The 12,248-nt window shown below is 37.1% G+C and overlaps 1 protein-coding gene across 1 annotated transcript; it reads left to right on the top strand.

Moving 5' to 3' along the window:
• Positions 1-5,532: 5,532 nt before the first annotated feature.
• LOC131982816 (interferon-induced very large GTPase 1-like) lies at positions 5,533-11,288 on the top strand. The gene is made up of 3 exons (XM_059347436.1): positions 5,533-5,539; positions 6,165-6,202; positions 6,313-11,288. Exons 1-3 carry the CDS (start codon positions 5,533-5,535, stop codon positions 11,161-11,163), a joined length of 4,896 nt encoding a protein of 1,631 aa, XP_059203419.1. The 3' UTR covers positions 11,164-11,288.
• The last annotated feature ends 960 nt before the right edge of the window (positions 11,289-12,248 follow it).

The following is a 12,248-nucleotide window of genomic DNA, read 5'->3' as shown; positions in this document are numbered from 1 at the left end:
CTACTTCGCAAGCTGACTGTTGAGGCTTGACAGACCTGTTTCTCTGCATGTCTCAATGGCTCATTGTTTGCATTGTTTCCTCATAGCATGAAGGCATTCAGCGTTCCTTCAAGACCAAAAGATATGAGTTGCTGATAAACATTGGCAGAGAAATTGTAAGGGCATTCTATTGGGGTCACATTTTTTCAAGATTAAATTTATGGAAGTACAGGCGAGTATCGGCTCACTTCGAGTACTGCTCTAGAGGAATCCTGAATGGAGGGCAGGCTGTCACCAATGGCACCGATGATTTAGATATATACAGTACATTTCCCGAAAAGATACATTAAGGTTGTATCCTCTTTATCAAATAATTTGCTCAACAAGCTTATTGCATTAGTCAGTAATGTTTTATTCCTTTGAATCTATAAAGCTATAACAAAGGATGAGATGGAGAAGAGGCCCAGCATGAAACAAAGTTAACACCCTGTTGTTTCTCACGTTTCCCTGCAATAGATAAGTTAAGGGAGACTTCCGCTGAAAGTTAAGGTAAGTTCTTTCATCTTCAGTAGCAATCAATATACAGCAAAGTCAAATTTATGAAGTACGTCAGGTCAGATTTTAACAAAGTTTGACACACGAAGCTGTGAATGTTTATTTTTTTTACTGTTTTTCTTTGTACTTTATTCTGATTCTGTTTGAATTTGCTTACCTTGCTCTAATTTTTAAGTGATATTTATGTAGTGAATTGGTGTGTCAGTGTCTTAATCTTCATTATCTTCATCTTCATTTGGTGTTTCAATCAAGATGTTTATTGGCCCTGTCACCACTAAAACACATTATTTTATCTCAATTGGTCTAACTTGGTGAACAAAAGATTGTATAAAATCACCTGTTTTCTTTGTGTGATCTAGTAAATTAACCTGGTGAGACTGAACACTTGTAGAAGAATAATGTAAGTACAGGAGAGTCTGAAACCAACAAGACATTTTTTTTTTTTTAAACAAGAATTTAATTGTACTGTAACACATAGACTTCAGACTTCACACATCTTTTCAATATGACTTTTGTGATCAAATGTGTCAGATTGGAACTCAGTCGTGTTCGCTTATGTGTGTCCATACCTGACATTTCAAAGAAACTAGCCTGATAGTATCGTAATTAGATATATTCCCTTGCAACAATAAATGTATCTAAAATGGCTCTTAGTACAAGAGAGAGCTTCTTCCTTTCTTTGTATTTTGTTTATTCTGTAATGGTTGCAGGCCCGTACTAGATATGCTTTGCACGCAAAAGAGCAGCGCAGACAAGTGATTAACAAAAACTTCCCCATGGTGGAAAAGATGACATGAGTCCTACATTTGATTAATTGTCTAGTGTGTACACGTGCTCACCAGATCTGAACTTAATTGCCCTCATTTATCAAATGAACATACCAGAAACCAGCGCAAATGTATCAGGGTTCACGTGTGATTCATGAAACTCTTGTATCTTGCCAATCACAGCGTAAGAATGATAGGCTGTTGATAAATGTGCTGACTGGGAACAAGCGTCCACGCCCTAATACAGTATATACTCAGTTCAGAGGCCTCGCCCCGAGAGTTTATGACATGGAAAGACGCAATACGGCCAAAAGGAGGATTTTTTTCCCCTACTTTTTAAAAATCACCTTTATTAGCAAAGTGTTACAAATAAAAACACAGCGGAGCAAAATAAACATTTCAAGCAGGGCCAGAAGTATGCAGGGTGCCTGCAGGGTTTATGAAATAAAAATATTCATAGTTATATACACAAACAAGTTCAGTGAATATTTTAAATGTGGAGCACATACTCAGAGTTTTCACAGCATTATGGTTTCAAGAGGTAAACAATGTTATAAAGTAAGTATCAATTCCAAAAGAAGAAGAATTTTTCGTCCAACTGGTGCAACAGAACAAACTGGTTTTGTTTGGCAGGCTCAAAAAGTTTCATCAAAGAATATCAGTGCTGCCATCAGCAGTGTAGCAATGGACCACTCAACTCCCAGTGAGGTTGGAATATTTCATTTATACATCCGTGGTATGTATAGCCTATAGCCTATACAATATGCAAATATTATTATTATAATGGAGAGATATTAATATTAGAAAATTAACATAAAAACTTATATTCACTTCTTTACATTTAGTAAGTATTCTGTTCCAGTCAGAGGTGTGTGCGAAAGTGCTTATTCGAATGTTTCTATTTGGGCAGAACTGGTGGTGGAGGAGACACTGATGGTGCCTTAAATGTTTACCGGATAACATACAGGAGAACAACATTTAATAGCCTCGGCTAGTAGCCTGTTTAAAGAATTGCACAGTCACAGGGTGTATTTATTTTTAATGAGGTTTTAGTGATAAATGATATAGCCTTAACATGCTTTGTTTTATCACCATTTTTTTTTAAAACCACTGCAGAGTTTTATCAGCTCCACACATCAAAACAATAGTCCAATAACAACTCTCCGATTCAGACATTTGGAATTCACGCTGACTCAAATTTGCGTACACAAGCTGAGACCAGACGTGAGATCCAAATTGATAAATGCAGAGCCTTGTATAAAAAATGACCGTACGCCCACTTTACGCCCACTTTCTATCGTACGTTCGTTTGATAAATGAGGGCCAATGTGAGCCAAATGCAAGCAAGATCCGATCTTAGAGCATATCACCTTGACAGTTAATGTGTCATGGCATGATCAAACAAAAAAAAAGTAAAAACAAAGAAAAACAAAAGTAGCATTGGAAAGACAAGTGTAACCACGACCATAGATTATTCAATTAAGTTACAGATGTTTTCAAAAAGGTTAACAAACCAAAAAAAAACCTAATCTCTGTTTTCTGGAGGCTTCAACACTTCAACAGGAGAGGATGAAGTTAAAGATGGAAAAACTAAAAGAAGTGAAATTAGCGAGCAGTCTGCAGAGGGGAGCACCGAAAGAAACAAGTACACCACCCTAAAGGGCACCAAAGACTGCTTCTACGTATAGTAAAGAAAGTGAGAATTACTGCATTATATCTTATATTGTTATTGGAATAACTGTATGGTTTTGACAATGTTGTTTCAGTGATAACTGACGCGTTACAATGTGATACTTTTTTCTGTTCATTTTGTTTCAGTGATACCTGAACTCACACTTGTGTTAATTGGCGACACAAATTCCATTGAGTGTGGATCAAAAAACCTCTTACTTGACCATGACGAGCAAACAAATGTGGAACAGTTTTCACACAAACTGTATGATTTGTGTGGTCGGCACATCTCTGTCATCAACAGGCTTGGTCTTCAAAACATTGACAAATTCCCCTTAAATCAGGAAAGGCATGCATTTCTCTTACTGTTACCACATGGTCTGCATAACAGCCATTACACTAGAGGAGTGCAGTGGTTAGAAAAAGTATTAGGGAAAGTATCACTTGCTAATGTAATGACAGTTGTGACCCATGAGTCAGATAAAAAATGTGACAGTGCACTAACAGACCTGAAGCTCAACAGCAGTTTTGCTGAAAAAAGATACCACACATGTACAAGAAGTATGATGGATGAAAAAGAGATAGTATCCCTACTGGAAAAAATAGATGTCATGGTCTCTGAAAATGATTCACACTGCTGCAGTGGTAAAAAAAAAGAACAGGAAGAACACCTGGACCACAAATCCCTCAAAGAAGAAAAGATTGTTTCCTCAGTGCTGCAGCAAAATCAAACAGGTGAGAATAATGTTGGAATTCATAAATGGACATCGACACTGCTTCAATGTGGACAGAACGTACAGATGCTATTTTACACCGACAATGTTTCAAAAGACAATGTGAAAACTATTTTGCTATGTGAATTTGGGCAGCTCATATCTGCAAACCTAACAAGAATTTTCACCTAAATCTGCAGGTTTTATGGAGATTTATAGTTTCAATTCATAGGGCATCATGCATGAATGTTTTCTTATTTGCTATTATTTATGTTCTTACACAATGCAATATGAGGAAAATAAGCCAAGTCTATTCATACCCACAATATATAACCCACAAATATATTTGAGGCTCTTACGCAAATGTCACTATGTCACATCCACTTTTTTTGGACACCATGATGCGTTGCATTATTGTGCAGGCCATGGTTATGTTGCAAAATTGTCCAGGTGTTTATTAAAGCTTGCTGCCTGCTGTGTGAAGGCATACACCTGCCTTTCATATACTAATAACACACTCCACGACTAAGCAAGTGCACCCACATTCTGCTTGGTCTGAGGGATGTTAAGTGGTGTCATAAACCACGGTGGTAGCGGTTTGCCCTGATCACCAAAATTCATTTTTCTAAATGGGGGCAGTATGTTCCCTAGGGGGCACATGCAGCTTTTAATTGTTTTCTATGGAACAAAAGAGGAGGGGAGACATAATAATGCCTTCATGTTTGTTGACCTGGCAGGGATTAAATAAGAATAAGAAAAGTTGATCCACAGGAGAATAAATATTTTAAATCAATACACAATGCCTGAGAGCCCTACTGCACCATATTCCATTATTTATTTCTGGCCATAAGATGTGGTGACGTATCTCTTCTGACCCTGGCAACTACCTGTAATTGCCTGCCAAAAAAAAGGAAACTATAGATAATAAACATAGGACGTTGATTCAGATTTTTTAAAAGCCTTGATCTTGTCCAATCTGCTTTTTCCTATGGTACCCCGCAGTAGAAGAGTTTGAGGACAACGCATCTGAAATTAAGGTAAAGATTAAAAACATTTTTTAGCTTTTTTTCCTGATCATGATTATAGAACAAAATTTGTTTTCTCAACTAATAATATCAATATTGTATCAAATCAAACTTGAAGTCTCCCAGTTACATAAACAGTTCTTCACAACTTCACAGCAAGATTGTTACTGTGCACATAATTTTTTTTCTTAAGTCTTGAGTTATTTATATGGAGTACTGAAATTTTATCTTGTTGCTATTTTCTTGGCTTAATTATTACAATTTATAAAACAATTTATGCATTTAAATGCACTCACCTGGTAAACTAACAGTTAAATGGAATCTTAACTTTTCTTAGTGGGATCAAGTGAATGAACCTGGTGATCTTGAACAATCAGAGAAGACTGATGACACCTCAGGACAATCTAGAATCAAGTTCCTACCATCTGCAACCAAGGAGAAAGGTAACATTAAATAATATATATATGATATTGATATAATATATAACACTCAATTGTCAGAAATAGAACTCTCAACGTTTAAAATAAAATAAAAGTGCAATTTGTAATAACTGGCCACATGCTCGAGAAAAATAGGGGGAAGTATTTAATAGAATGCAAGAAATGCATGATTTAATAAATGCAGCGATGACACTTGTCCAGATTGTGTAGTTAGACACACAATAAATCTGCAATCTTTCCAAAATAAAATGAACAAGGACAATGTACAATGTAGCAATGTACTAACCCCCGGAGAGACTTATCTCCTTCCTGACAGAAAATACTAATTCAATGGTGGCACAGACAGCAACCACCCAACAGAGAGAGGTCACAGGCAGATGCGATGCGGAGTCAGTTGTGGGGAATATGCCGCCTGCTAGCTCAATAGCTAAGCTCAGTCTGGGATGTTTTCATGCAACCAGGTCTCTGATATCACCAATAATACATTCCAGTAGATATCTCTGCAACACAATCAATACACATCTTTGACATAACGGCAACACTGTCACCCAATCAGAGGTTGTAAATCATATTATCTTTTACCATAGGACAAATTTGTTAAATTACTTATTTTTTTAACTGTTTAATTGGTAAAAAAAAAAAAAAAAAAAAACTGTTGTTGTTGGCTAACAATTAAACGGTTAATTATTAACATCCCTAGCTTGAATTTATGTTTTGTCAGGTCTGTCCGCAAGACAGACAAGGAAACATTGTTTAAATGCAAATTTTTTGCAAATTTCTTCTTGAAGTTGAAAATTTTAAAATAGCAGAAATACATGCAAATATCACATATTTGAGTCAACTTGCACATTTGCATTGTTTTTGTATGTTATCAGGTAAAAAAAAAAAGATAAAAAGGTAAAAAATTAACTTCATATTTGGTGTGAACAAACCATTACGGTCAACATTAGAAGAAAAAAAAACTAATTTCAATGCTACATTTATTTATCCGTTTGATTCATTGTTGTCCTTCAGGTTCCCTTGATACTGATGTGCGTGGAAACCAGATTAAGGTAAGAAACAGATTCAATTTTCAAAAAGATTTTAGGACTATTTACTTTACATCCCTGTGTGTGATTTATATTTTTCTACATGCAATGTATTTTTATGTGCTTATTCACAGAAGTCACAGAAGTTTTTAAAAGAGAATAGGAAGACACCATATCAAAGAAAAACTGAAACACTTTTCTGCAGACTTCACCTTCAAGAAAAACATCAACAGAAGTTGTCCCCAGCAGATTACCTTAAAGTTGGTCCAGCTGTGAAACAGGACTACAACATATCTGAGAAAGAACTCACTCATAGTTTTCTTCAGAGGTTAATGATGTTAGATTACAGAGCCAGATATATTCCTGTAAAACAAGACAGTCCTGATGTGAGCCATTCAGAATCTGTTCTTGTGTTTGGTGCTGTTGAAAAAGATGACGATGACTTAGATGCCCTCTTTAGCACCAGGGTAGATCCTGATCAATCAAAACAGAGTCATGTGCATCCAATGGATGTTCAAATGGCAGTGTTTCACTGCTCAGACAGCTTTTTAAAGCAGAACATTATAACAAAGCTCTCACAATGTCAGTACGCCTTACCTTTGCTTGTTCCAGACCCAGTCACAATGAACATTGACTGTCCTCTGTGGACGTTCAGACAAATAACAAAAACATGGAAAAAAACTGAAATCAAAGAAAATTCAAACACTGTCACCATGAAGAGCATGTCCATCTGCAAAGCTGAGACAGCCATGGTGTCATTTCTCCGCCTGGGTTCACTGTCTGTGTCTAAATCTCAGCTGATGAACACTTTGATCAACGACCGTCACAGCACCTTCTTCCACAGAAACTGCCCAGGTAGTACCAAGTCTCGTCATTTGATGGATGGTGTGGCAGAGATTGCCTGGTACTGTCCTGCTGGAAAACCCAATGATGCCTTCACTGACTGCATTGCCTTCTGTAATCTCCATGGTGATGCTCTAACAATAGCAAAACAGCGTGACATACTGACAGACAAATCTTCAGTCAATGTTGTTCTTGTACCAACTCTTGAGAAAGGTGACAAAAGTACTGCAGTTATCTCTGCCCTTCTCAAGTCTCCAAAGCCTCTCATTGTTCTCATTGATGATGAGAATTGTAAAGTGGTTGAGAAAAAACAGGGAAAATACACAATGGGTCTAAAGGACAGAAGCCAGTCAGATGTTTCTGAAGAACTGAAAAGAATCATCAGAAGAATTTTGTCTGGACCACATGAATCCTTCCGGCTTGAAACCATGGCTGAGGTCTCTGGAATCAGAGTGGATGAAGATGACGAAGTCTGCCAGAATGGGAAATCTGCTGCAATGAAAGTAGTTAATCTGCTTCAGGGAATGGATGTTTCAAAGATCAAAGAAACATTTCTCCCTTGTCAGGGCCAACTATGGCATGATTGGTGCAAAAAAAATAAAGAACTGTATCACCTCAAAGAAAACATTGAGAAGGAGAAATGTCAAAAGCAAAAGCAACTGATGCAAATACGACAAAAACAAATCGCTGCTTCCAGTAGTAAACTTATGAAATTGTTCATTGAAAGCCTCTCATCTTTGCCATCAAAAGACAAAGAGTATTTCCTTGAGTGGACTCAGATCTTGATAGATGCTCTCTCCACAGATGATGTTTCTTCAATTCATAAAAGCTATGATAAAAAGTGGTCTGACATCTTGGCTTTGAAGAAGAAGAAGCATGATAAATCTGATCTATTGAGCAGTAAACAAACTGAGCTTGAAAACATATCAACAAAACTACAGTCAGCTACTTTTGGCTTGGAGCACATCTTTAGAGAAATGGGACAGATCTATGAAGCCCATGCATCTCTGCAGAAACAAACAAAGAGGGGAAAGACTGACTGGTCTAAATACCCTGAGCTGGCTGCAGAACTGATGATATCAGGACACCCAATGGAGCTGATGGATGGTGATGCAGGTCATGTGCCTTTAACATGGATCTCTAGTCTTTTAGATGAAGTCATCAAGAAACTGGGTGACAAGAGAGTTTTTGTTTTGTCGGTATTAGGCGTACAAAGCAGTGGGAAATCAACAATGCTCAATGCCATGTTTGGCTTACAGTTTGCAGTGAGTGCTGGCAGGTGCACCAAGGGGGCCTTCATGCAGCTGGTCAAAGTGTCAGAGGAGATCAAGAAAGACTTTCAGTTTGACTACATTCTAGTGGTGGACACTGAAGGACTGCGGGCTCTTGAGTTGGCAGGTAACGACACTCTTCACCACGACAATGAACTGGCAACATTTGTTGTTGGTCTGGGAAACATGACACTGATCAACATCTTTGGAGAGAATCCAGCTGAGATGCAAGATGTTCTGCAGATTGTTGTTCAGGCTTTCATGAGGATGAAGAAAGTTAAACTTTCTCCAAGTTGTGTGTTTGTTCATCAGAATGTTACAGATATTGCAGCTGCAGAAAAAAACATGGATGGAAAGAGACGGCTTCAAGAAAAACTGGACCAGATGGCCAGACTTGCAGCCAAAGAGGAGGTTTGTAATGCTGAGTGCTTCAGTGACATCATTGCATTTGATGTGCAGAAAGATGTGAAATACTTTGCTCAACTATGGGAGGGAAGTCCACCTATGGCTCCTCCAAATCCAGGTTATAGTGAAAGTGTCCAGGAGCTGAAGACCACCATCCTATCTAAAGCTTCACAGTCTGCTGGGATCACTCTCTCACAGTTCAAAAGCAAAATTCAGGACCTGTGGAATGCCCTGTTGAATGAAAACTTTGTTTTCAGTTTTAAAAACACACTTGAAATTGCAGTGTACAGAAAACTTGAGGTCCAGTACGGCAACTGGACCTGGGCCCTGCGTAGCAACATGTTGACCATTGAGAACCAGCTTTATACCAGAATTGAAAATGGAAAAAGTGACAAGGTTGAGATTAATTATCTTCATGAAGAAATGAACGAAACCTTTGGAGAAATCAAAAAAGCAATGACAGCATATTTTGATGACGACAGAGAAAAAGAAATTTTGGTTCAGTGGCAAGGACAATTTGAAAGCAAAATCAAGGATTTTCTTGATGAACAAGTGAGCGAAGTAAAAAGGAAACTGGATGAAGTCATCGAGCAGAAAAATGCTTGTAAAGAGCTAGATGATAAGAAGACAGAGTTTGAGAACAAGCTGCTACAAAAGAGCAAAGAGCTCGCTCATCAGCTAAAGGACAAGGCAGAAGATGAAGAGGAACTTGAAAACCACTTCAACTCTGTCTGGAGTGGCTGGGTCCATGAACTAACTGCAGATACAAAACCTATTGAGGACATCAACTATGACAAAGATCAGACAACTATCCTTCAAGAACTGGGTTTTGAATGGTCGCTCATACATGAATCCAAGTGCAGTGGTAGATATAAAAAAATATCACAAGTTGGCAATTTCATTGATTATGTAGCCTTCATAAAGCCCCAAGATCTGTGTAGCACAGGCCAACAATATAATGAGGGAGAAGGGGACACAAGAGGACAGGGAAAAAGTGCTGCAAAGGTCGAAAAAATATTTGAATATTTTTCAGAAAAAACTGCAAAAATAGGAAACTACATCAAAAGTTATTTTCAGTATGAAGAACAGCAACAAATTAGATCCCTCATCGATGATGTTGAAAAACATTCCATTGATGCGATTAAGTGCAAGCCTGTAGCCACAAGAGGCTACAGTCCAACTTACTTGCAAGAAGTCGCCAAAAACGTAAAAGAAAGGGTAAAAGACTTTGAAACAATGTGGAAATTTGCTTTGAAGAAGGAGTTTACAGTTGATCTCATACTGTACGTATTTTGCAGAGCAGGAAGTTGGATTTCAGAGTCCCACAAGAAATTCAAAATTAACAACGATGCAATCACTTGTGTAGAAAGCAAAAAGATGCAATATTACAACATTTTCAGAAGCTTCTGCAAAGGAAACTCGTCTGCTTTTGTTCTTGGAGAACTGATCTGTGAGAAACTGAAGAGTTCAACTGTTGAGGCCGTCTGTAACAAGACTGCCATTGATCTCGCTGGAGAGATGAAATGCAACATCCCAGCATTCAATGGGAACAGGCTGAACTTGGAGAAACATTTGTTGAAGTCACTGGCAGAGAAAGAGGACTTTGATGGTTTTATCACCTACATCCGACATCCACAGAAGCAAGTAAGGACTTTCATAAGAGAGGAAGTACAGAAATACATCTTTACAGAAAACAAAGATAAAGCAATGAATATACTCAAGAAAAATGTTGAAGACATCAACAAGCTTGTGAATCAAGCTTTATTTGCTGCAACTGAAAAAGTCAAAACCCAAAAAGGAGACCCAGACATGTGGGTGGAGGAATTTTCAAATTTGCTTAAAGATGAGCTAACATTTGACACCATTTCTTGTCAAAACTTCAGTGACATAAACAGTTATGACTTTCTTAAAGAACAGATAGAGAAAGGCCTTGCATCTGTTATGATTGAAGTCAGCAGCCTCTCACTGGATGAGATGGAAAAATTCAGAATGAAGCCTGATGAAATCCTCATCGATCAGCTGTGTAACTGCTGCTGGGTAAAGTGTCCATTCTGTGCAGCTGTTTGTACCAACACACTGAAAGATCACAGTCCTGACAAACACAACGTCCCTTTTCATCGCCCCTCTGGGATTGAAGGATGGCACACTAGAGGGACAGTGGAACTGGTCACCTTTTTCTGCACAACATTAGTTGCAAGTGAACGAAAATTTTACCCCAGTCATGATTCAGATGAGACCTTTCCTTATAAACAGTATCAAAGTGCTGGGGACAAGTATGCTACATGGGAGATTACTCCTGATGCATCTAAGCTGACATACTGGAAATGGTTTGTATGTCGATTTCAAAAGCAACTGGAAGAGTACTATAAAAAAAAATTCCAGGGCAGAGGAGAAATTCCCAGTGAGTGGAGAAACCACAGTAAACAAGAAGCTATTGAAAGTCTGGATGACATGTACAATCTGTGAGTGATTCACAAACAAACAAGCTCTCCCAAAGTAACAAAGCCTTAGTAAAAAAATTTGTTTGATTTTATTGAAGGATAGCAACAATAGCTAAATTTAGGATGAATCGTGAAAGCACCTGTTTATTATTCAATCAATGTTTTTTCAGTTCGCTTATATATAAAGAGAGTCAAACTATATCATTGAGTTCAGGATTTAAGGATTGCTGAAAATGTCTTGAAGCAAAGGAGATCAATTAAAGGATGATTTTAAGACTTTTTATTGTTATTTTTGCAAGATCATGAGGATGCATGAAATGCATTGTGAATAATAAAAGGAAAATGTATTTAAAGAAGGAATTAGTAAGAAGTTTTCGAAGTTGTCAGATATGGACATATTGTCATTGCTCTTAAAACATGGCTGTAAGCTATGATTTGACTTTTGCTTTTAACGTTTTACTTTTATGTGAAAAATGTCATCAAACAGACATGACATTAAACTGTTTCTAAAACAAACAAACAAACAAAACAGACCAAAAAAACAGATCAGGGTCTGGAATTTGATATGTGATGTATATTTATTTAGATGCAGGATGCATCAGTTGTTAATGGGATATAATGCAAAGAAATGTGTTGGATTTTGAATTGAGATATGTCAGATACTAATGGAATTCATTCCAAATAAGAAACGACAGCCATTATTGGTTGTATTTTGTTTTAAATGTTTTTACTTTTTTCTCTTCAACATTGTGTCTATATTACAGATCATATAAAAATGCATCATAACAAAGGACACACCTTTTGTTTTGTTTTTTTTAGTTGTAATTGTAACATAACTAATAAATGATTAATCAAAAGGTGAATGTTCTGAGATGTAATTAAAGTGTTTGATTCTAAAGAGGCATGAAACTTGTATTTGAGAATTGTTTTTTTTCCCCAACAATTTAATGAATTATGCTTTATCTTTTCTGAAATATTGGAGTACTACAATTTTACCCTTTTTAATTTTGTTACGCCTACAGAATTGGTTTCATTGTTTTCTTAATTTGGCTCCTGTTATTGCTGGTCTTTGAAAGCATTTATGTAACATAACCTAAAAATAAGATGGAT

This window comes from Centropristis striata, chromosome 13 (genome assembly GCF_030273125.1).
Source record: "Centropristis striata isolate RG_2023a ecotype Rhode Island chromosome 13, C.striata_1.0, whole genome shotgun sequence".
Lineage (NCBI taxonomy): Eukaryota > Metazoa > Chordata > Actinopteri > Perciformes > Serranidae > Centropristis > Centropristis striata.
Note: the sequence above shows the minus strand (reverse complement) of the source record. Positions and strands in the feature narration are given on the sequence as shown.

Excerpts from the sequence above, each read along its gene's own strand:
- LOC131982816 (XM_059347436.1), top strand. Across the intron at positions 6,203-6,312 it reads TGCGTGGAAACCAGATTAAG|AAGTCACAGAAGTTTTTAAA; the intron begins GTAAGAAACAGA and ends GCTTATTCACAG.